At 38.8% G+C, this 23,637-nt stretch overlaps 1 protein-coding gene across 1 annotated transcript; it reads left to right on the top strand.

The window, feature by feature from the left end:
* The first annotated feature begins 84 nt into the window (after positions 1–84).
* On the top strand, positions 85–16,605 carry LOC109429545 (DNA replication complex GINS protein PSF1). The gene is made up of 3 exons (XM_019705523.3): positions 85–346; positions 406–470; positions 16,153–16,605. Exons 1-3 carry the CDS (start codon positions 278–280, stop codon positions 16,598–16,600), a joined length of 582 nt encoding a protein of 193 aa, XP_019561068.3. The 5' UTR covers positions 85–277; the 3' UTR covers positions 16,601–16,605.
* Positions 16,606–23,637: the final 7,032 nt, after the last annotated feature.

The raw sequence follows: 23,637 nt of genomic DNA, 5'->3' as shown, positions 1-23,637 counted from the left end.
ACAGCGCTTACTCGTAGGAATACCTTCTTTACAAACGAGCGTCGCGACGCTTCATGAATCAAAAATGACAAAACAGACGAGCAAAACAAAAACGGCGGAAATGGAACGGATGGTGGGCAACGCGCGCGAATGAGTGGTAAAAGGGGAATTTACCAAAACAGTAAATCTTGAAGTTTGTAGTTTTAAATTGCCTTTTACGAGTAAAATTTAAACTTAGTTCGCTAAATTTTATGTTTTACACAACCACAAAAGTGAAGTGAAACCGCCGGGCATCGGAATGGCTGAGCGTGCCCTTGAGTTGGTCCGTGAACTGACGAGGACAACGGAAACCATTCCACCGTTCAACGTAGGTGGTCCTATTATTGGACGGTTTCGAAATTTATTGTCATGTTTTGTACTTTCCAGAGCGAGGGTGTTCGGTCTGTACTTGAAGACATCAATCAAGTTTTCGAGGATAACAGCAGCAATGCGTAAGTGGCAACTGGCAACAGTCACCCGTTCTTAAATTAAGGAGTCCAAAATCCAACACGCTCGTTCAAATCGTTCAAATAGATCTTGGAGGGGAGTTGGCGGCCGAAGCTGGGGAGAAATTTCTAATAGTTCCTTATTGGCTTTATTTTGAAATTAAGGAAACGCTTCGAGATTATTTTCGTTAGTGGTGGATCTTGGAAAATTTTTAGAAAGAATTTCCAGATTCTTAAAAAAAATAGTCGCACAGTTTTCTGAAGCTTTTGTTTAGGAAATCTTTCGGGGAATATCTGATTTATTTCTAACGAAAATCATGAGTAAGTGCATTAAGAGTAAGACGTTCTCTGAAGTAGCTAGAAAAATTCTCTATATAGGTATGTACTAATTGAAATCAGAAGCCATTGATAAACAAATCTCCCGAAAATTTAAGATAGTACTCCAACATGTATAAAGGATCGAATGCAGATCCAGAAGTCCCGGAAAAATGTCCGACGGAAATCCTAACATATCTCTACCAGAATATAGAAAATAGCTTTGAACAAACTCTCAAAAAAAATATCTAATAAGTAGTAATGATGATGAAGGGAGTCGAATTATCCAAAAGAATTGCAAGTCTAACTTTTCTGGTGACACTCCTTAAAAATGACGTAATTGCTTGTGTAACTTATAAAGGATTCTTTCGGTGCATACCGTGAGGAAATTTTTAGAAATTAAACTCGGCAAATTTGTGTACGACCTTCTGGTAGTGTTTCTAAAGAATCCCTGGAAGAGTATCGTGCAAATCTCTGATTATTCTCAAATACTTTTTTGATAAATCCCTTAAAAAGAAAAAATATGGGCATTGCAGGAATAGTTTTAAATAATAGTTTGAAGTTTTTTTTTTAGAGAATACATATTTAAAGAAATATAGGTTGATGGAATTTAGAACACTAGGGTTTTTGTTAAAGAAATTTATACACGGTGTTCAATAAGTTCGGATACACAGTAAAATTGAACTAATATCCCATCTGTAACTCAGATTTGCAAAGTGAATGTATTAATTGAAAGCTCACATAATACTGATCAAATACAGTATATGTTTTGAAACAAACTGTCCTTTATCCTTTTGTAATAATTGCAAATGTGTCTCAAGATCCTTTCAGCCGGCACGCACGTCTGTCATTGGTATTTCGTCTAGTTGTTATTGAGTAATGGTGTTAAGTTAAATCAAATTAGGTTGTTGTCCTCAGCATTAGTGGTAGCAACTATGGCCATACGAAATAATCTATAAAGTTCAGATTGGGTGAAGTACGGACTCATTTTATTTTGATCTTTAAAATTGCTAAAATTACCGCTGTACCTGTTTTAATGATTTTTGTTTTGTCAAAAAGCAAGGCTGCGTTATATTTCAGTTTAATCCATCATTATCTTTTCCAAAACTTGATTATATCCCTATTGTGGCAAATTTTAACCAAAATTGGCTTTATATAATGTATTTATGCCTTTTTCATAGATTTAAGCACATTTTGACTAAACTTGCAAATTTATCACCATATCATCACTGAAATAGCAGTGTAAAGCTTTTGTCTATTAATTTAGTTATTCTAATTTAGTATAGTGAGATGTAAACTTAAAAGTCAACGTTTTAGACTTCTGTAGCTTGAGCAACTTATCGAAAATTATTCCAGCGTGCCGGAGCTAACAAACTTTAGATACATCTAAGGCTTATAAAAAAAGTAGAAAAAGACTTTATTCAAAACCATATGCTTTATTTGATCAGTGTTATATGACCTTTCAATAAATACATTTACTTTGAAAATCTGAATTACAGAATCTGATGTGAAATTAATTCAAGTTATATGGTGTATCCGAACTTATTGAACACCGTGTATATAGACTTTTCGAATAATTTTGGAATCAGACTTGTTAAGGATCGTTTTCATAAATGTCGACAGTTTCTATGGAAATGTTGCAAAAAGTTATTGTTCGCGCAAGGGCGGGAATAATTAACTGTCGTGATCATTCGAACGCAAAAGCGGAACGCGGATGCGTCTTTCCATTGCAATGGTCAAGAGCTAACTATTTTTATTTATCATACATTACACATACATAGAAGTACATACAGGTGTTAAATACATATATACTCAAATGCACAAACAGTATTTTCCTATTTATTTTTAATTTTTTATATGTTTCTACAAGACATTAGCATCTTGTACCTTAAAAAATGTATAGGGGAAAGCGGGGCAATATGGACACCCTAAGGTTTTTGCCAACTTCACCTGGCAAGATGTCAAAAAAGTTTACTTTTTTGATACATGTATCCTTTTAAAGTCTATTTAGCATCTATTGCATAAGAATGCTCACGAAGAAAAATGATTTATCCACTTCAAAAAACGTTATGAAAATTGTTAGTTTTTCATGACCGTCTTCAAGCATACGGGGCAGAATGGACACCCGCATGGGGCAATATGGACACCATGAGACTTTTACGAATTTCGTACATTATTTACACCTATAAAGTCATTTCATTACAAAACAACTATTATGGATGAATAATACGCCGAAGTAGTTCATTTTTGTTCAGTTCATTTAAATTCAGGCTGTTTTGGATAAAGCTTCGTTTTTGTCGGCATGTAAAGCTGTGCTTAGAACAACTATTTTCCACTGCTGTCGATTTTTGACCAATTTGTTTCACCATATGTCTACTATAGTGAACATTTAACCGAACATGTACTGAAATCGAAGAATTTGGTTGGTTTGTGATATGGGTTATATATTTCCCTTGCCGCTTCTTTCAAAAAGGTGAGTGTCCATTTTGCCTCGGCAGCAGAAGATATTTCCAAACTTGATTTTTGATATAATAAAGAAGAAAATATAAACATGTTAAGCATGTAGATACAGCAAAACTACTTGCATGTGTTCTAGAAATATCAGGTTTTAATCGACCGGCAATAAATTAATCACTAAATCTTATTTTAGATGGTGTGAAAATTATAATTTCCATGCACAAAAAACGGAGGACGCAACTTTTTCGTGTAAAATCAAGTATAATTTTAATTTCGAATGTTTCTTTCCTGAAACTACGTTTTAGACAAATGGACTATATTCTCCATTCATTAAAAGTTCAAAAAAGTTCGCATATTTCAAAATATTGAGGGTGTCCATATTGCCCCGCCTACCCCTACAAAAATAACAAAAGCAAACTTTGTTTTGTCTACTGAGCTTTGCACCAAGTTCCCTGTCAAAATGCATAAAAATCTCTATATTCTAATTTAGAATTTCTAAGTCTTTTGCCTCATAAACCTTCCTTTGGTGAAAATTAAAAGAATAAAACTAAGACAACCAAAATTCGACGTTCCGTTCACGAGTTATGCGCGGTCCGACGTATGCCACTCAATTTTTATAGTACAAATATAAAGCTGTCCCGGCAAACGTCGTACTGCCTGCCTACTGTGTTTTTTGACATACAGCTCCATAGCGACGTCCACTGCAAAGTCATCTGTATGGGATCCCCCCGTTCCAGAGACCGAAGAGATCTCACACCAAGCTAAGAACCTTCCTCGGTCCCAAAAATGCCCACATACAAAGTTTCACGTAGATCGGTTCAGGTGTTTCCGAGTCCAAAAGAGTCCGACAGACAGACAGAAATTCATTTTTGCATATAGATAGATAGCATAAATTTTGTCGACATTTTTTGAATACTCTCACCAACATCTCAATGCATTACAAAAAAAAATCCAAAAGTTTCCTATTGATTGACAAATAATTTAAGGACAAGTTCGTTAGAATACCAATATGGCCGTCAGAATGACTGACTTTTGTATCTACTCACGATTTCAAGTGCATAAATCTCATAGCAACCGAAGGATGGATATTTTCATTTTAAGCTTTTTACAAGTGAGCGAGCAAGCATAAAATAAAAATTACACTATTGTTGCAAGTTTATTTCTTGAGAATTGTGCATCTAGATTTCTGGTGCAAGGTTGAATAGTGATAGAATAGTAACCATCGAATTGTAGTATGTCATGATTAGATTAGTTCAATAAACCTCATTCAGTATTAGACTACCAAACCTAGCAGACGTATTATTCAATAGGTTATGAGCCCTAGCCGTTACCAACCCAAGCAACCAAAAGTTCGGATTCCACTTGAAGAACGAACTCAGAAGTTCAAGTTCGGTTCAATTCCAGGTTTCGTTGAACTTAATTCTCCAAAAAGTTACTCTTGTATTGTTTATGAACTTGGAAGTACATGTACAAGCTTTTGATTTCTCTTCAAAACGACATTAAAGTCGAAAAAAGGTTCAAAAAGAACTTATGTTGAACTTTAAAACAGAGTTCAATCAAATATTAACCGAACTCATGTAGAACTTTTGCGTGCCTTTAAAATTCAAATATAGTTCATTTGAACATATTCTAACAACTTGAAATCATCCGTTCCGAACTTGTTTCGAACTTGTTTTGAACTTACTACTGAAAGTTCGGATAAATATTAACCGTACAAAAAGTGAACTTCACCTGAACTTCGGCGACAGCGGGGCCGGGGAGAAGTTCTCATTCAATTAAATCACTCGGAAATCGAGCCCAGCAGCCACAGCTTGTGTTAATTCCACAAGTACACTTTGTTCCACTATAATATTTCAACGTACTTACTTGTAATCAACGCAAAGGATCCGTATTGTGTGGATCAAAGGCTGCCCCCGCAGCGGAAAACTGTTCCCCCCAGGATGCCACCGGGGGTTTTTTGGCTGCGCACAAAAATTTTCCAGCTTTGCTGGATGTTTTCACACCCGTCTCACTGGTCACTGCAGCGCACCGGTAATCGACGCAATCGTATTCACTGAAAACCAAGCTGAAAACTTAAATCTTTTCTTGAAGTCGATACACTGGCCTTAATTTATTGCTTTGCACTGCGAACCACAACAAACTGAAAATGTCAAACTGCGTAAGTTCACAAGAAGTTCCACGTGAACTTCTTTCGAACTTTCGACTTCAAAAACTATTCCAAGTTCAGAGAAAGTTCACACGCGAACCTGATTGAGCTCTACTATATGATATCAGCACATTGAGTAAAATCCCACAGTGCATAACAACACATACATGGAGTAGTGGTTAGGCACCGACTTTCAACGAGGAGATCCCGAGTTCAAATCTCAGTAAGTAAAAAACATCAAACATTATTTCAAGGTATTAGTCAATTTGGATTCCACATGAACTAATGGTTCTTAATAATAAATTACTTTTGAGGACTAAACATTTTTTTTTTTCATTTTTTCAAAGTTTATTTTTAAGCTGAATAGCGTTCCTTTCAGCGACACAAGTGTACTTTTTGTGAACTGAAGTTCGGTTAATTACTTAAAAAGTGAGCTGAATAGAATGCTATTCATATACCTTCGAATAGCTGATTAAGCCCAAACATGCTATTTTATCCGAACTTTTGGTTGCTTGGGAAGGATACGGCTCTGTTAGTGAAGAATTTTTTTTCAAGCCCTATCGTCGGAAATGTCGAACCCTGAAGCAATCCGAAATGGTCCTGGATCCGGCTCGAATCAAGGTCAAGACATCCAGGAGGATCGGTTTCCCTACCGGTGCGAGAGGTTCTGCGAGGATCGGAAAACTACAGTTCTTGGTCCTTCGCCACCAAGATGGTCCTAATCAAGGAGCGGACCTGGTGCGCAGTGAAGGAGCAAGCTCAAGGTGATCCGGCGGTAAGCGATGAAATCTCCGACCAAGCGCTGGCGACTATATGTCTCAGCATCGATTCGAGCATATACGGATTGGTGCGGGATGCCAAGAATGCGAAAGAGGCGTGGGACAACCTTCGGAACACGTACGAGCACAGTGGGTCGACACCCAAGATCGGTCTGCTGAGGAGGCTCACAGGAATCCGGCTAGTTGGAGCTGAGCGCGACGAGGACATCATCTGCCAGACAACGCAGCAGTACGTGAATGAGCTGTTCACGACTAGTCGTCAGTTGGAGGAAGTCGGATTCAAGGTCGATGACGCTTGGCTGGCCAGTTTGTTAATGAAAGGCCTGCCGAAACAGTACGACCCGATGATCCTCGGCCTGGAGTCATCCGGAATTAAGCTGACAGCGGACATCGTCAAGGCGAAGATCCTTCAAGACGTGAAAGTTTCAAGCGATACGAAACAAGGCGGAGAAGCGTTCCTGAGTAAGCTCAAGCAAGGTCCGAAGGCCGGCAGCGACAAAGCCAATGTGAAGTGCTACCGGTGCAAGAAAATGGGCCACTTCGCATCCCAGTGTTCCAGTCAAGCCGTCGAGAAGAAGAAGGAGAAGTACAGCAAGAACAGTGGACATGCCGCATTTTTCGCGGCGCTTAATGCAAGCCAGCGAGGAAGATTGGATATTCGATTCCGGAGCAACCGCTCATTTGTGCCGGAACAGAAACCTTCTGGAGGATGCGGTGAGTGCTTCGTCAAGCGTCAACGTGGCCAACAATGCGACGGTGCCGGTGGTTGCCAAAGGACTGGTGAACGTGTCGGCGGATGTTGGAGCCACAACCTGCGAAATTTCCATGAGTGAGGTCCTGTGCGTACCGGATCTGGCAGTAAATTTGCTGTCGGTAAGTAGAATGTGCCAAAACGGTTACAGCGTGACGTTTACGAAGGAAGCGTGCAAGGTCGTCAGTCCGAAGAACGAAGTAGTTGCGGTTGGACAAGAGTCCGGCGGTTTGTATAAGTTGAGGAAAGCCCACAGTCCGTCGGCGAATATGACCTGCAAGGCGGAGAACAACTTCCAGCTTTGGCACCGGAGGTTGTGCCATATGTCCGTTGGCTGCATGAAGCGATTAGGCGGCATGGCAAGTGGATTCGACTTCAGCGTGGCCAACTTTACGAAGTGTGTACCCTGCATACAAGGCAAGCATCCACGACAGCCGTTTCGATCCGTGGGACATCGTGAAGACCGTGTGCTGGAGTTGATACTCTCCGATCTCTGTGGACCCATGGAGACGACATCGATTGGAGGAAGGCGCTACTTCCTAACGTTTATTGACGATGCAAGTAGGAAGGCGTTTGTGTATTTCCTGAAATCAAAAACGGAAGTATTACAAGCGTTTCAAGACTTCAAGAGCTTCGCTGAGAACCAGACAGGTCCGAAAATCAAGTGGTTCAGGTCGGACAATGGGACCGAATATGTGAATCACCATATGAAGCAGTTTCTTCGGCAGTCCGGTATTCAGCACGAGATGTCCGTTCCATACAACCCGGAACAGAATGGATTAGCTGAGCGTATGAACCGGACGATTGTGGAGAAAGCGAGGAGTATGCTGTGTGACGCGAAATTGGAGAAGCACTATTGGGCCGAAGCTGTTGCGACGGCATCGTACGTGATCAACCGATCGCCAACGAAAGGGTTGCCGGTGACACCAGAAGAAGCGTTCCCAAGCAACCAAAAGTTCGGATAAAATAGCATGTTTGGGCTTAATCAGCTATTCGAAGGTATATGAATAGCATTCTATTCAGCTCACTTTTTAAGTAATTAACCGAACTTCAGTTCACAAAAAGTACACTTGTGTCGCTGAAAGGAACGCTATTCAGCTTAAAAATAAACTTTGAAAAAATGAAAAAAAAAAATGTTTAGTCCTCAAAAGTAATTTATTATTAAGAACCATTAGTTCATGTGGAATCCAAATTGACTAATACCTTGAAATAATGTTTGATGTTTTTTACTTACTGAGATTTGAACTCGGGATCTCCTCGTTGAAAGTCGGTGCCTAACCACTACTCCATGTATGTGTTGTTATGCACTGTGGGATTTTACTCAATGTGCTGATATCATATAGTAGAGCTCAATCAGGTTCGCGTGTGAACTTTCTCTGAACTTGGAATAGTTTTTGAAGTCGAAAGTTCGAAAGAAGTTCACGTGGAACTTCTTGTGAACTTACGCAGTTTGACATTTTCAGTTTGTTGTGGTTCGCAGTGCAAAGCAATAAATTAAGGCCAGTGTATCGACTTCAAGAAAAGATTTAAGTTTTCAGCTTGGTTTTCAGTGAATACGATTGCGTCGATTACCGGTGCGCTGCAGTGACCAGTGAGACGGGTGTGAAAACATCCAGCAAAGCTGGAAAATTTTTGTGCGCAGCCAAAAAACCCCCGGTGGCATCCTGGGGGGAACAGTTTTCCGCTGCGGGGGCAGCCTTTGATCCACACAATACGGATCCTTTGCGTTGATTACAAGTAAGTACGTTGAAATATTATAGTGGAACAAAGTGTACTTGTGGAATTAACACAAGCTGTGGCTGCTGGGCTCGATTTCCGAGTGATTTAATTGAATGAGAACTTCTCCCCGGCCCCGCTGTCGCCGAAGTTCAGGTGAAGTTCACTTTTGGTACGGTTAATATTTATCCGAACTTTCAGTAGTAAGTTCAAAACAAGTTCGAAACAAGTTCGGAACGGATGATTTCAAGTTGTTAGAATATGTTCAAATGAACTATATTTGAATTTTAAAGGCACGCAAAAGTTCTACATGAGTTCGGTTAATATTTGATTGAACTCTGTTTTAAAGTTCAACATAAGTTCTTTTTGAACCTTTTTTCGACTTTAATGTCGTTTTGAAGAGAAATCAAAAGCTTGTACATGTACTTCCAAGTTCATAAACAATACAAGAGTAACTTTTTGGAGAATTAAGTTCAACGAAACCTGGAATTGAACCGAACTTGAACTTCTGAGTTCGTTCTTCAAGTGGAATCCGAACTTTTGGTTGCTTGGGTTTACACGGAAAAAAATCCATTCCCCTAATCATGAATAAAAAATAATGTTCTTATGATGTCTGCCAACTCATAATATCATAATTAAAATTCATAATATCATGAATGAGTTGACCAGAAATATGAATAGAAACATGCATTTTCATAAATTATATTCATGGTCGCTTCCTAGCGTTACACTTATCTGCCATATGCAATTATATAAATCGCGTGGTCGTCCAGCACAGACATGTGGAAAAAGTTGAACCTGCTATTTTTGCAAAGTTTTTATTTGGTTAGAGTAATAAATGTGCATATATGAGGAAATGGAACATCGAAACAGTGTACCCGTAAGATTCGGCAGGTTGTTGGGAGTTGATTGACTAAAAAATAAACGCGCAAAAAGTAAACAGTGCCCAGTTCGCGTTTTCGTTGTGCCATCCGTCGTAGTTCCGAGTTTATGTACGGAGGGTGAAGCAAAGTGAGAATCGCGCGTTAATTTTCGGTAATTCTCTCTATTTTTCCGGTTTATCCATCGTTCGACGACTTCGGAGACTCAGCAAGTGATGTGAACTAGTGAACAATTGATGTGGTTTGGAGGGCATCCTTAGCCTGTTGGATGTAGGTGCCAAAGACAAAAATAATAAACCAGCTAAATATGATTATCCGGTGAGTTCGATCATTGTTGTTCTCTTTTATATTTAAACATTACATATCTTCACTAACAAGAGGCCAACTAAAAAGTGCTGCTTGCTCATAGAAAAAAAGGATGATGGATAGGTTCCAAAATCATAGAAATGGGCTCTGATATCACGTATTTTATTTTCTTATGATTTTAGCTTGCATCGTTTTATTAATCTAATTAAAAGCATTTGGGATCGACGACGACGGAATCATAAAAGTAATTCTTAATTCCATGAATTCTATGCATGGTTCCATTTCCTTCAACCATGATTTTATGAATTTGACTGAGAAACATTGAAGTCCGACGACGACGGAATCATAAAAGTAATTCTCAATTCCATGAATTCTATGCATGGTTCCATCTCCCTCAACCATGATTTTATGAATTTGACTGAGAAGCATATAGGTCCGACGACGACGGAATCATAAAAGTAATTCTTAATTCCATGAATTCTATGCATGGTTCCATCTCCCTCAACCATGATTTTATGAATTTGACTGAGAAACATTGAGGTCCGACGACGACGGAATCATAAAAGTAATTCTCAATTCCATGAATTCTATGCATGGTTCCATCTCCCTCAACCATGATTTTATGAATTTGACTGAGAAGCATATAGGTCCGACGACGACGGAATCATAAAAGTAATTCTTAATTCCATGAATTCTATGCATGGTTCCATCTCCCTCAACCATGATTTTATGAATTTGACTGAGAAACATTGAGGTCCGACGACGACGAAATCATAAAAGTATTTTTTGATTCCATGAATTCTATGCATGGTTCTACCTCACCCAACCATAATTTTATGAATGTGGTGGTAAAGCATCAGGATCTGCATCCAGGTTTATGAAAATTATTCTTGGCTTCATGAATGCTACTCATGATGCCAGCTAATTTAATCATAGCTTCATGATTATATTTTCCATTTTTGGTCGTCGAAAGCCAAAACAATAACGGGTGCACAGCGTTATGGTGAAATCATTCATAAAATCATAAAATTTAATCATGGTGTATATTTATAACATAAAATCATAAAAATATCGGGAAACTATGAGTCATATTCATGGTCTTGGGAATGGATTTTTTTCCGTGTACCGGACGAAGACCGGACCTAGCCCATCTGCGCGTATTTGGATCCAAGGTAATGTTTCACGTGCCGAAAGAGAAGAGGAGGAAGTGGGATCCAAAGTCCGAGCCCGGAATTTTCATAGGCTACAGCATCAATTCCAAAACGTACCGAGTGTACAGTCCGAAGGTGAAGAACGTTATTGTCAGCCGGGATGTCATATTCCTGGACGAAAGTGCGATCAACCAGATTCCTGAGTTTGAAGAAGCGACCATAGAAGATGTTCCACTTGATGTGGTCGTTCAGCCAGTCGTCCAAGATCAAGACCAAGATCAGCGGAACGTGCCCGGGGTGCAAGACGACGATGATGAAGATAGTAGTGAGTCCGATTACGATGACCCGGAGGAGGAAGAAACCGATGTTCAAGAGCAGCAGCCCGTTCAGCAGTCGCAGCCTGTTGCGCTCCCCTCACAAACAGAGGACTCACGCAAGTTGGTAAGGCGCAGTGAGCGGGAGCGCGTGCCCCCAGGCAAGTATCGAAACTTTATTATGAACTGCAGTGCCGCCCCTAAAAATCCTCAACAGTTTTCAGAACCGAACCCAGAGTACGATGGTCCCCATACTGCCAATCCGGTGGTGTTCAATGAGCCGAATACGTTCCAGGAGGCGAATTCCGGTGAAGGCAGCGACCGGTGGAAGGAGGCCATGCAGTCGGAGTATGACGCCCTACAGAAGAACTGCACGTGGGAGCTGACGAAGCTACCTGCCGGACGAAAGGCCTTGCGGTCGAAGTGGGTGTACAAGGTGAAGACCAACTCCGATGGGACGGTGGAGAGATACAAAGCCCGCCTGGTAATCAAGGGCTTCTCTCAAGTTAAGGGTGTGGACTACAATGAGACCTATGCACCTGTAGTGCGATACGCCACCGTTCGCTACCTCATGTCCCTGGCGGTCAGGATGAATTTGAAGGTGCAGCAGATGGATGCCGTGACGGCGTTCTTGCAGGGAGACCTAGAGGACGAGGAAATATTCATGGAGCAACCAGAAGGGTTCGTTGACCAGAAGGCGCCAACGAAAGTCTGCAAGTTGAAGAAGGCGTTGTACGGCCTCAAACAGGCCAGCAGGGTCTGGAATCTGAAGCTGGATGCTGAGCTCAAGCGAATCGGGTTGAAGCGGTTCAGATACGACACCTGTGTCTACTACAAGATCGAAGGCACAAGTATCCTGATAGTAGCGGTGTATGTGGATGACCTGCTCATCTTTTCGAACAACGCGCGCTGGGAGGAGAATTTGAAGAAGCAGCTGACCAAGAAGTTCAGGATGAAGGACTTGGGACTGGTCAACAAAGTTCTCGGAATTCGTGTAACCAGAGAGGACGGCGTAGTAAGGTTGGACCAAGAGCAGTACATCAACGAGCTCCTAGATCGGTTCGGCGCGACTGACTGCAACACCGTTACCACACCAGCGGACCCGGGACAGAAGCTCTCGAAGCAAATAAGTCTAAAGTCGGAAGAAGAGCGGAAGCAGATGGAGAAGGTTCCTTTCCGGGAACTAGTCGGCGGCCTGCAATATTTGGCCCAAGGCACTCGGCCGGATATTAGCTTTGCTGTTAACGCCGTAAGCCATTTCGTCAACGATCCGGGGAAAGCTCACTGGACTGCGGCGAAGCGAATCCTCCGCTACCTAAAAGGCACGAAGAAAATGAAGCTGACGTACAACGGACGGTGCAACGGAAGCTTCGTAGGCTACTGTGATGCGGACTGGGGAAACGACACCGACACCCTTCGGTCCATCACCGGATATGTGTTCCTGCAATCTGGTGGGCCGATATCATGGAACTGTCGCAAGCAGACGACGATTGCTCTCTCGACAACGGAAGCCGAGTACATGGCGATTTCGGCTGCTACGCAGGAAGCCATCTGGTGGAGAGGTTTTCGAGAGGAGCTGTCCGGATGTGCTGAACCGGTGCCCATTTTTTGCGACAATCGGAGTGCTGTTCACCTGGCGGAGAAAGAAATCGGTTATTCTTCAAGAAGCAAACATATTGATATTCGGCATCATTTCGTCAGGCAGCACATCGAAGACAAATACATTAATCTCGAACATGTTAGTGCCGAGTATCAAGCAGCGGACATGCTCACTAAGGCACTACCGACGAAGAACTTTGAAGATGGAAGGAAGACCCTCGGAATTAGAGAAATTCTCGGTTAAGGGGGGATGATAGAATAGTAACCATCGAATTGTAGTATGTCATGATTAGATTAGTTCAATAAACCCCATTCAGTATTAGACTACCAAACCTAGCAGACGTATTATTCAATAAATAGGGAATTCAAGAAGGTTGTCCTTAAACAGACATTTGCACCAGACACATTCCACGCGTTACGTTTTGCGCGAGAATCAACCTTTTGCTTCCGAAAACTGTTATGTTGTTGACCCTTTAGCGCGCGCGCTGTTGTAAAAAGTACAACACTACCAAAAAACCTCGCTTTTCGTATACAGCGCGAGCGCGGTGCAGTTTCGGTTGCTTGATGGCGCGCGTCCTGGAAGGTTAAATATATGCTAACCAGCATATCAAACGATCAGATTTGAATAGAAGATTCATTTTGTGCTTATTAATTGGGAATCGGATCTTTGTGCTTCGAAAGATATCAATAAATGCAGCGTACCGGGACACTATCGCAAAAAATGACGAATTTTGACCGAACGACAAGAAATTTGCTACTTTTTAGAAGCAGTTTTCAAAGTTTCAGGTACTATTCGAAAAATATAAGTAATAATCTTCATTTTAATGCAAAAAGAATCCAAATCGACAGCAAAAACTTGAAAATATTGTTTAATGAAGTTTAAAAACCGCGATGTAGAAGGGCGTGGAATGTGTCACCAACTATGAAATCATATACACAATGACTTATCTAGGAAATCCGCCGAACATTTTTGAAACTGCAACCTGAAATAAATCTAGTAATGCCGCCACATATTTCTTCTAACAAAATTCAGCAAATTTTTATCTGCTTTGTACATGATAAATTTGATGGTTCGTTCATTATGTGATCCTGCAATTGTTTTCTAAGACCTGGAAAAAACCTGAGAAAATCAGGGAATTTTATATTTGCAATCGAGTACATAGACTTCATGAAGCTGAGCGGATTTCATAAAAATCGCAAGACTCGTGTTTTTTATGCCTGCTCTCCTTATGGGCCTCTTCATTTGACGTCTTAAATCATCTGATTTCTCGATCCTTTGACAGTTCTCCTATGAAAATGACAGTTCAAATTAAGTCAACTGTTTTTCAAAGTTCATTATATTAGTCATAAATGATCAAAATTTCATTGCTTTCGGTTCATTGAATCCGGAGACATAACAGCTCAAAGTTGGCTATCGGATTATTATACCTTTTTCTAGAATCTTTACAACTTCGTGTAGAATGGCCCGATCTTTTCCAAATTTCAACCACTGATACACAACTAGTTGATTAACTTACAGTAAAAATTTGAGAATATTTGATGCCCTTTTCGAAAAATTACAGCGAGTTGACCATTTTTTGAAAAGTGAAAATTTTACCTGTCCCAGTTATTTTGAGTATTCCCTGTATATAAACCCTATTTCATTGAATTCTGAGAACCTTGGAACCAATTTGATACGATAAAAAATAAAATGCCAATGTGACACATTACAAAGGAGATTTTTTTCCAGAGAGATTCGATAGTGGTTTCGTCATTTAAGTTTAACTACGTATGTAACAAAAAACTATTATTACTAAAAATATTAATCTGCATTATGATGACGCGTAAAAATATGTCCTCTTTCAAATAATATAAAGTTTTCAATAGTAATTTACGATATTTGATTAGATATTTAAAATTTTGTTTCTCCGTTTTAATCCAATTTCACCCCCAGACCCATTCTCACCTCCATCGACGGTACTTAATATTTCTTGAAGAACGATCTTGACATCGGCACATAATAATGCATCAAAAATTTTGGTCGTTGATAGAAATTCACGTCTTTCGTTTTATTTTGTAAACTGATGTTATCTAAGATTGTTATAGGCTATTCTGTAGACTTTCACCCTCGAGTGATCACGCTGTTATATTTTGTACAACACGTTGAAAAAATCTCGCTTTTTGTACTCAGTATTAGCGTGGTTGCTGGCGGTGATGACCAACCGCGTGAGTTACGGAAGGAAACGATTTCCAGTTCATTCAAAACATAGCTCGGTAGGTATATTACGCTATCAATGAGAATTTCAAACCCTTCGTACTACATAGCTTCACGCAAAAACGGCTACGCTCAAAAATGTGTTCGGCCTGCACATTTTTAGTAAACATCCATGCCGCACATGACTGTGTTCGAAACACACATTTTTTAAAAATTGCTCGTATACGCTTATATGAGCATGTATTTTGCAATAATTTTGACATGGCAACCTCACTGGGTTTATAAACCACCTTCAAATACCGAAAAATATTGATATTTTGCAAAAATGTGAGCGTGCGAGCAATTTAAAAAAATGTGTGTTTCCAACACAGTCCCTGTGCGGCATGGGCGCTACTCAAAAATGAGAGCTTTTATTTTAGAGAGTTGTGTCAGAAATAAAGAGAGTTGACTTATGAACATGTTGACATGGCGACGGTAATAAATGATGTGATAATGAGTGCTTTCACCTGATTAAATTTTTCATCGCAGTGCTTAGCGTGATAAGGATTTGAAGATTAGCATAAGTTGAGTGAATTACCCACAGAAAGAGTCACATACGCTAAGTATATGCAAAACCTAATGATAAGCATGTGATCGGAACAGCTTATTAAAAATTCAAATTTCCATTAGTTTTTGGAAATTTTGCTCCAATTTAAGGGAATTGCCCAATATAATCACCAATATCTCGAATCATACTTATTTTATGCAAAAATTATGTTCAGATGATCGAAACATATTATATTCAGCTTTCTATTTATGGAAAAAGATTAAAATTTGGTTGATCGCAACGCAAGATATTTAGGTATATTTTAGTAAATGTCGTATTTTAAAGCACGATTCTCAAGAAAAACTCACAAACTGTTCTACTTAAAAATTTTTGAGGCTCGATCTTGATATCAGCACATAATTATGCATCAAAAATTTTGGTTGTTGATAGAAGTTTACGACTTTCGGTTTATTTTGTAAAGAAGTGTAATTTTTTCATTGAAATTAGTATAACTTATAGGCACTGACATTGGTCTTTTGTTCTCAACTGACAGGCAGGATTACAATCGGACCGGCAGCCAAAGCTATCTTCCGATAATCATGTACCGCCACAAGCTGATCCAAAGGCAGAAGCGTTGCCTCTTGGTCTACCTGCACGCCCGACTCCAGAAGCTGAAAAAGATACGATGGCATCTGGGGGCCACCTTGCCACCCGATATCAAAGCCAATCTGAACGAGCCGGAGCTGCAGTGGTTCAACAACTACTCGCGGATGCTGGCCAAATACATGGCGACGATTGGCGACGGTACGGGGTTGAATCTCACCAACGACATAAAACCACCGAAGTCGCTATTCATCGAGGTACGCTGTCTGACCGATTACGGTAAGTTTGAATTGGAAAGTGGGGAAATTGTGCTGTTGAAGAAAAATAGCCAGCACTATTTGCCAAAACTCCAGTGCGAGGCTCTGATCCGCCAGGGTATTCTACAGCATATCGTGTGATAGTATAATGTAATGCATATTCAGAGAAAAAAAAAACTGTTCACCATATGGCAAAGTTTCCGAAAATAATTGAAAATTCATAAATCCACGTAGCGCCATAAATTATTCAATGAAGTGAGAAAGGAAAAGAAATCCATCCCAAGGTCATAAACGAGCCAAATAATCTACCGGCTCCTGCAAAAGTACCCGCAAGTTTGATCGCATGGCGCCTAGCAGCAAAAGCATCTCCAAAGGCAAATCTGCATATTCCTTCGCATCGCAGATGAGAGTGGGAAAGTTCAAAATTACTTTATTTACTTAATAAATATGAATAGGATTAGCCATTCTGTTTGAAGGTTTGTCCCATAAACATCAACACCCGGGTAAGCACATCGCACTGGAAGAAAGAGGAACAGCTGAGAAAGCGGAAATAATTATGGAATTTCCGCCTGAAGAGACCGTCCAGAAAAACCAACTAGAGTTGGAATCCCACATGGTGGGATATCCTCAATTTCTCGAACTTTGTGCAGATGTGCGCTGATTTGTACTTTCCGACTTGTAGAACATCACCAACCCTTTCGTACTTTCCGTGCCGATATATTGAACCATCGTGTTTTGGCTTGTGGTAGGGTTACCATATATTTGTGCTTCATTTAGTCCCTCCCGCAGTGAACAATCTTTTTGATTCTATCAGCTTCAATAGCAAAAGCGAATATGTTTTTGTCTCAAAATCAAACTTATGTGTCTCCGACAGATTGAACGACAGAATCTGGGCTCAAATTTGCACACCCACGTAACAATTTTGAGCTATAACTAATTTTTTTGTGGAAAACATGAGATTTTGGGCTCTATCGACTGCAAGCCATTAAGCATGGAAATCATGTTTTAAGCAATCGATGGATAAATTGGCCAAATTAAAAACCTATCAAGAAACCCCATTGCAATTTTGCATACAAACTTTAGAGGCACAAATCTGACGAACGAAGCTTCGAACCAAGCCGCACTTGTTTAACACTTGCAAAAAGAGGCAGCTCTTCCAAATGGAGAGCATTTGTTTACGAATTTTCAAGATTGGTGCTCATGAAAACGTGAGTAGTGGACCAAGTCGGTCATTGTGGCAGCCCTATGTGTATTCTCTGATGTTTCTTCTTTTAACGTCTAAATTAACGACTTATGCAATAGGGTAAAAAATATAATTTGGACATGCACTGCGATGTATGTCTTGTTCTGGAGAGCTACTAAAAGTAGATACTTCTGAATATCGATTATTGGATCAAACAGATCCTATTCTGATGATATACGTTGAAAATACGCTTAACAATTAAGAATTTTCTTCAAAATTATCGAAAATGTAAAATGTTTCACTAAAACCCCTGAAATGCACAGGTATGCAAGACGACATGCACTTCACAGTCACATAAATATTCACCTCAAAATCGTTGAATTGATACTTAATTGTAAGAAATTTAAAAGCCTTATTGCAATGGAAACTGTTCAATAAAGAAGCATTGGGCAGCCAAACTCCTAACATTCATCTAGAATGCCTAAAATGGGTGGTGTCCAAAATACATTACAAGTTTTCTATTGTAAATATATTTTGGTCATCTGACGAACTACATGGGGATGCTGTGCGATTGCATACTTGGAGGCGTATTCTGTGGTTCTGGCGATATTTCCTCGATTTTAACAAAAACTGTAATAGTTATCAAAATAGATGCCTGTTAAGCGGAGAAATTTGATTATTAACAAGAAAATATTTGTCAATTTATGCTACTTTCATGATAAAGCAATATTCATGGCTAAACATGGAGATAATTACCCTGTCCAAATTATTTATATCTGGGGGTGACCACAACATATATTCGGTGTCCAAAATGCAATTCAACAGGCGATTAGAAATTGTGATTTTCTCGGCTTAAAATGCGTTCGTTAAGCTTTTTATCACCAGGAACGCAAAGTATAATCGTATTTCAAGCGTAATAGTAACTTTGCAAAAGAATCAATTCCTTTCTAAGGAAGCTAGGGGACGATTTTTCTAACGTTGTCCCCAGCCTGTCCGAAATACATGAATTACCCTAGGTATTTGATTATGCTGAAAACTCGGCACTGGTGCCGAGAGTTGGCGCTGGACTACACACCAATTTTTTAAAATGCTTCAAGCACAAAAAATAGCAAAATAAACTACTGAATTTCAGCAAAATTTTTGATGATTCTCAGCACAACGTTGTTGATCAACTGTCAAAATTACTGGATGGTTCAGCATGTTGAAATGTTATTGCTGATACTCAGTAAATTCGTATTGCTGAATGCAATCAGCACAAAAAAAATCAGCAATGTTTGCTGAATACCTAAACAAAATTTGCAGTGTAGATGCAGTAAACACGTTCAAAATCAACTTTCCGGCAGAAAATCTTCACATCAATCACTGTTAACAACAAGTTCACGCAGTAAGGTATCTGATTCAGATGGAAGATGTCGACAAAAACGGTCGTTTCGTTATGAATTTAGTTAATGAACAATTTTGTTTACATGTAGTGCCGGGAATGGGGTCAAAAACCTTACTTCATTTTACCAAATCAAATTTATTATGATTTTCAAAATCCTAACGTTGTACATATGGATACATTATGGTGGAAAGTTAGGAAAAAATCGACAGTACAGGTGAGATTCGAACTCACGACTGTTATATCACAAAGAAACAGACGTAACACTTAGAACAAATTATATTAAAAACTATCGTCTCGAAATCGTAATCGCCCAATGCTAATCATGCAGTGTTTGGACAAGCCACCACTATTTGGCGGTAGTGAGCAAACGTCAAACAGGAGGAAACACTATGCCAGCGCGTCTGGTCAATTGACCTACTACCGAATGTTTGAATCAACCGTTAAAAGATAATCGATGGGAAGCGAGCAGAGTGTGATATCTTTTTCTCTGTGATTATATCCTAGACAAGGCCATCTAAGCTACCGAGCCAATTTTACGCCCTTCTTGTGTATTAATTTTTTATCAAATATGTAAGAACTTGTGCGTGTGTGATGTAGATGGTTGTATAATTTTTTTTTCGAAAATCGTTCAGTCAGAGTGGATAAAGTACAATAGATTTCATAGAAATTGCTCGGTTTATGCTTTATTTAACGTTTTCTTTGCAATCAGGCTAATTCGGATTACCCCGAATTGTAGAGGCGCTTGGTGAAATAAGGAGAAAATCGTTTGTTTACATAAACAAGTAAATTTTTTGTCGTCTAATTTTACTCATTTTTTGCTCTAGAAGTTGTTATTTTCCATTTGCAATGGCTTCCATTATCATCATTCTTGATGCCCACGCCGACAGATATCGGATTGGCCAGTTAACAAAAAAATCCGGAAGATCGCCCACCGGAGGCATAGCAAGAGCTCCTTAAATTAATCACATATATTGTTCGTAAGTACCTACCGGATCTAAGCGCATCTGAAAAGAGAATACAATTTTCTTTGCAAAAAGTGCTCGTTTGTTTCTCTACGATGCGGAATTCGATACAAAAAAGTGAAAAAAGTGCACTTTGTCTATGCTGCGCCATGGGAAATTTTGGCGGAGTCACTCTTTTCATAGAGTTGCCACCAGATGCGAAGGGATCGTTAGCTTCCGTTAGATTTGCCTTATAGTGCCTTATATTGAACGAATTCCTTAAGAAGCATTGTCATTCCCTAAGGAATGCTGCAAAAACCTTGATGTTATAAAAATCCAGATTTCGGCACCAGTACACTTACAGATAACGCCAAATGGTATTTTAAATAATGCTTAAGTCTTCGAATGAGTGTAATCTGTTTCGTACCTTTTAATTCCGCCCTAATTGCTTATCCTTTGACAGATACGCGTATTTCGACTACCTGTAATCTTCCTCAGTATCAGTTATCCACTGTGGATAACTGACACTGAGGAAGATTACAAGTGGTAGTCGAAGTACGCGTATCTGTCAAAGGATAAGCAATTAGGGCGGAATTAAAAGGTACGAAACTGATTACACTCAATCGAAGAGGGTATTCTGCTTAGAGGGTTCGAAAAGTCGGTACAAGATCAATGCTGTTAACGTTGTCCTCAGTCTGTCCAAAGTACATGAATTACCCTAAATGCCCACATTAATTTTCGTTCATCTGCTTAATGTGATTTCTGCAAAATATCAGCTTCTACATTGTAGATATTACTTTTTTGGTATTTACCTACAAGTCACTATTTAGTCATTTTTTTGCCACTAAAATAACTATTTCAACCATCAGTTTTTGCTACCAGCCCTGAGTAAGTACATAAGTAAACTAAATTGCACTTGTCGTGATCATCTTTCAACAAGAGTAAACATTACGACAAAGGATCTGTCGATACTCAATACTACCCCCTTTTACGTTTGGATTATTATTACTGATTTTATCTGCCCGCGATTTTGTCTATCCCCGATTTTATCACGTTTTTGATCAAATTTTATCACCCTCTGATATTTCATAAGTTGGAGTGTAGATCAACTGCACATACTAGCAGAATTCGTTTGCTGATACATACACTTATTGTTTATCATTTTACTCCTTACAATATGACCCCAATGCGACATAGCCTGTATCTTATCTTAGTGTTCTATTAGCACTTCCCTTGTTATTAAACGATAGCTTTCTTTGCCATTAAACTGTTGCATTAGTAGCATATATCTTGGCATATATAAAGTGTAGAGATCACAAAAGTTTTTCAATGCGATTCGCCAACGCCTGAGAGTTTATTGCAATCGTATATTAGCATACCCCTGATTTATTCTAGACCGTGTAAAATGACTATTTACAAATGAATCAAAGGAAATTATACGAATTGGGAGGTGATACATGGTGTACTAGCAACGTGTTTAGCAGACAAAAGAATTCAGCACTTAATTTTATTATCTCTCCCCATTAGTCTCCCTTTCATTGATGAATGCTTGTGGAAAATCTGGAGACATTTTCGATAGAATCCCTAGAAGATGTTCAAAAACAATCTCTGGAGAGAGTTCAAGACAACCCAGAAAATAAAATCGATTGGTATTTTTAGCGTACCTATAGACTGTTTCAGAAATTATATTTTATTTATTAAATAAAATGAACTGTTCTTATGATTCCTACCAACTTTTTTCAGAACATAGAATATTGTGCTTCACATTTTTGCATTTTTTTTTTCTTTCAATAGTCATGATATTTCGAACAACATTCGAGTTCTTTACCAATTAGCTGCATTCTCCAAATTTGCTTTTGCACAAAGGTATTTTCTAATGATTTCAACATAATTTATCACTAAAAAATAAAAAAAAAATCCAAGCTTTTAGCACATTCGCTTTCTCAACACGTTGTCTAAGAAACCCATTCATTAAAACCTTTGAAAAATCGATAAAGGCATTCCCACAGCATTTTTTATGAGATCAAGTTTCTTATTTTTTAAGGTTTTCTACGGAACATAAGAACTACCATACAGTTTCTTAGCTTTTCTGAACACATTTGATTTTAAATAATTTATTTTTTTTCAGTTCATTCGATTCTTCAGATGGCAAAGCTTGTTATACCATAAAAACGAATGCAGTAAACAGTAATTGAGACGTTTGTTTACTCAACGTTAGTTACTGCTGGTGTTGTTGAGAAATTTGAAACAAAAATGTTTGCGAGCCTTAATGATGGCTCTTCATCAAATATTCCAGTGGAAATTACTGGTATTATTTGCTTCGTTAGAATGTTTACTACAAGAGATAGAAGATACATTTTTGGATATTGTTCTCAAATTGAAATAACAGTCAATCGTTAGTGTAGGCGTGCCATCAGTAATCTCACGCTCCCATATTCATCCTATCCGAAAACAAGTGCCACATGCTTAACCCTAAAAGGGATACCTTCATGGCCTCAGTTTCGTCACCTCGCTGAGTGTGTTCCATCAAAGACGAGCCCTGAAAGGCGCCTGGGGTCCAATGGACCCCAGGTATCCCTTTTAGGGTTAATAAGGACACTAATAGGGGGATTAGGGGCATAATGGACACCCGGGGCGAAATGGACACCCCTGTTTTTGCCGAAACCGTTGACTTTTTTGTAAAAATTTCAATGCATAAGTGTAAAGGAACAAGTCATTGTTCTATTTATCAAAAGTACCATTTACATTCCTTCAAAATAATCAAAATATCATTGAAATTGAAATATGTTTTTCATATGGTGGATTTCTTATAATTTCGAAGCAGCAGAAAATAAGGTATTACGAGTGATTGTGTGTATCCACCATACAAACAAGTGAATTGTTAGCTTATCTACAGGGGATGGCCAAAATGTTTGGGATAGGCAACTTTTTTTCTCTCACAAAAAAGTTCAACATGCTATAACTTTTCATAGAGTGCATCAAAAAACCTCAAATTTTGACTGTTTATCAACCTATTATATGTGCATCATTGGTACAAATTTGCATCATTGAATAATTTTTCGCGAAGTTAGAACCGTTCGGGTAAAACACTATTTTTTAGACAACTCATTTTTGAGCTGTCATATCTCGGAAACCAGTGAACCGAATTGAATGAATTTTTTAACGTTTATCAACAATATATAGATACTTAATACAACGTTATAAAATGTAATATTTTTTCACGGCGAATTAAGTTATACCGGGTTAAAATTTTTACCCATATAGAGGAAAATAATTCAAATTTACAATACCGCACAAAAATTACTAAATGTGTTCTTCCTTTAATCTAAATAGGCTCTAATATATCTGATTAAAGATAACTTGAGAACAGAAGAGGAAAATCTTTGGACATCAACACTAAAATTTATTGACATTGGCGTAAAAAAATTACATTTTTTCGAGAAAAATCCAAAAAGTGTCAATCCATGATAACTTTTTTCAACGTTCAAAAAGTATCTATGTTTTAATAGTTTGTGAAGCATTTGTATATTGTTAGTGTACGTTCAAAATTTCATTCAATTCGGTTCACTGGTTTCCGAGATATGACAGCTCAAAAATGAGTTGTCTAAAAAATAGTGTTTTACCCGAACAGTTCAAACTTTGCGAAAGATTAACCAATCGAGCCCAAATT

This window comes from Aedes albopictus, chromosome 2 (assembly GCF_035046485.1).
Source record: "Aedes albopictus strain Foshan chromosome 2, AalbF5, whole genome shotgun sequence".
NCBI lineage: Eukaryota > Metazoa > Arthropoda > Insecta > Diptera > Culicidae > Aedes > Aedes albopictus.
Note: the sequence above shows the minus strand (reverse complement) of the source record. Positions and strands in the feature narration are given on the sequence as shown.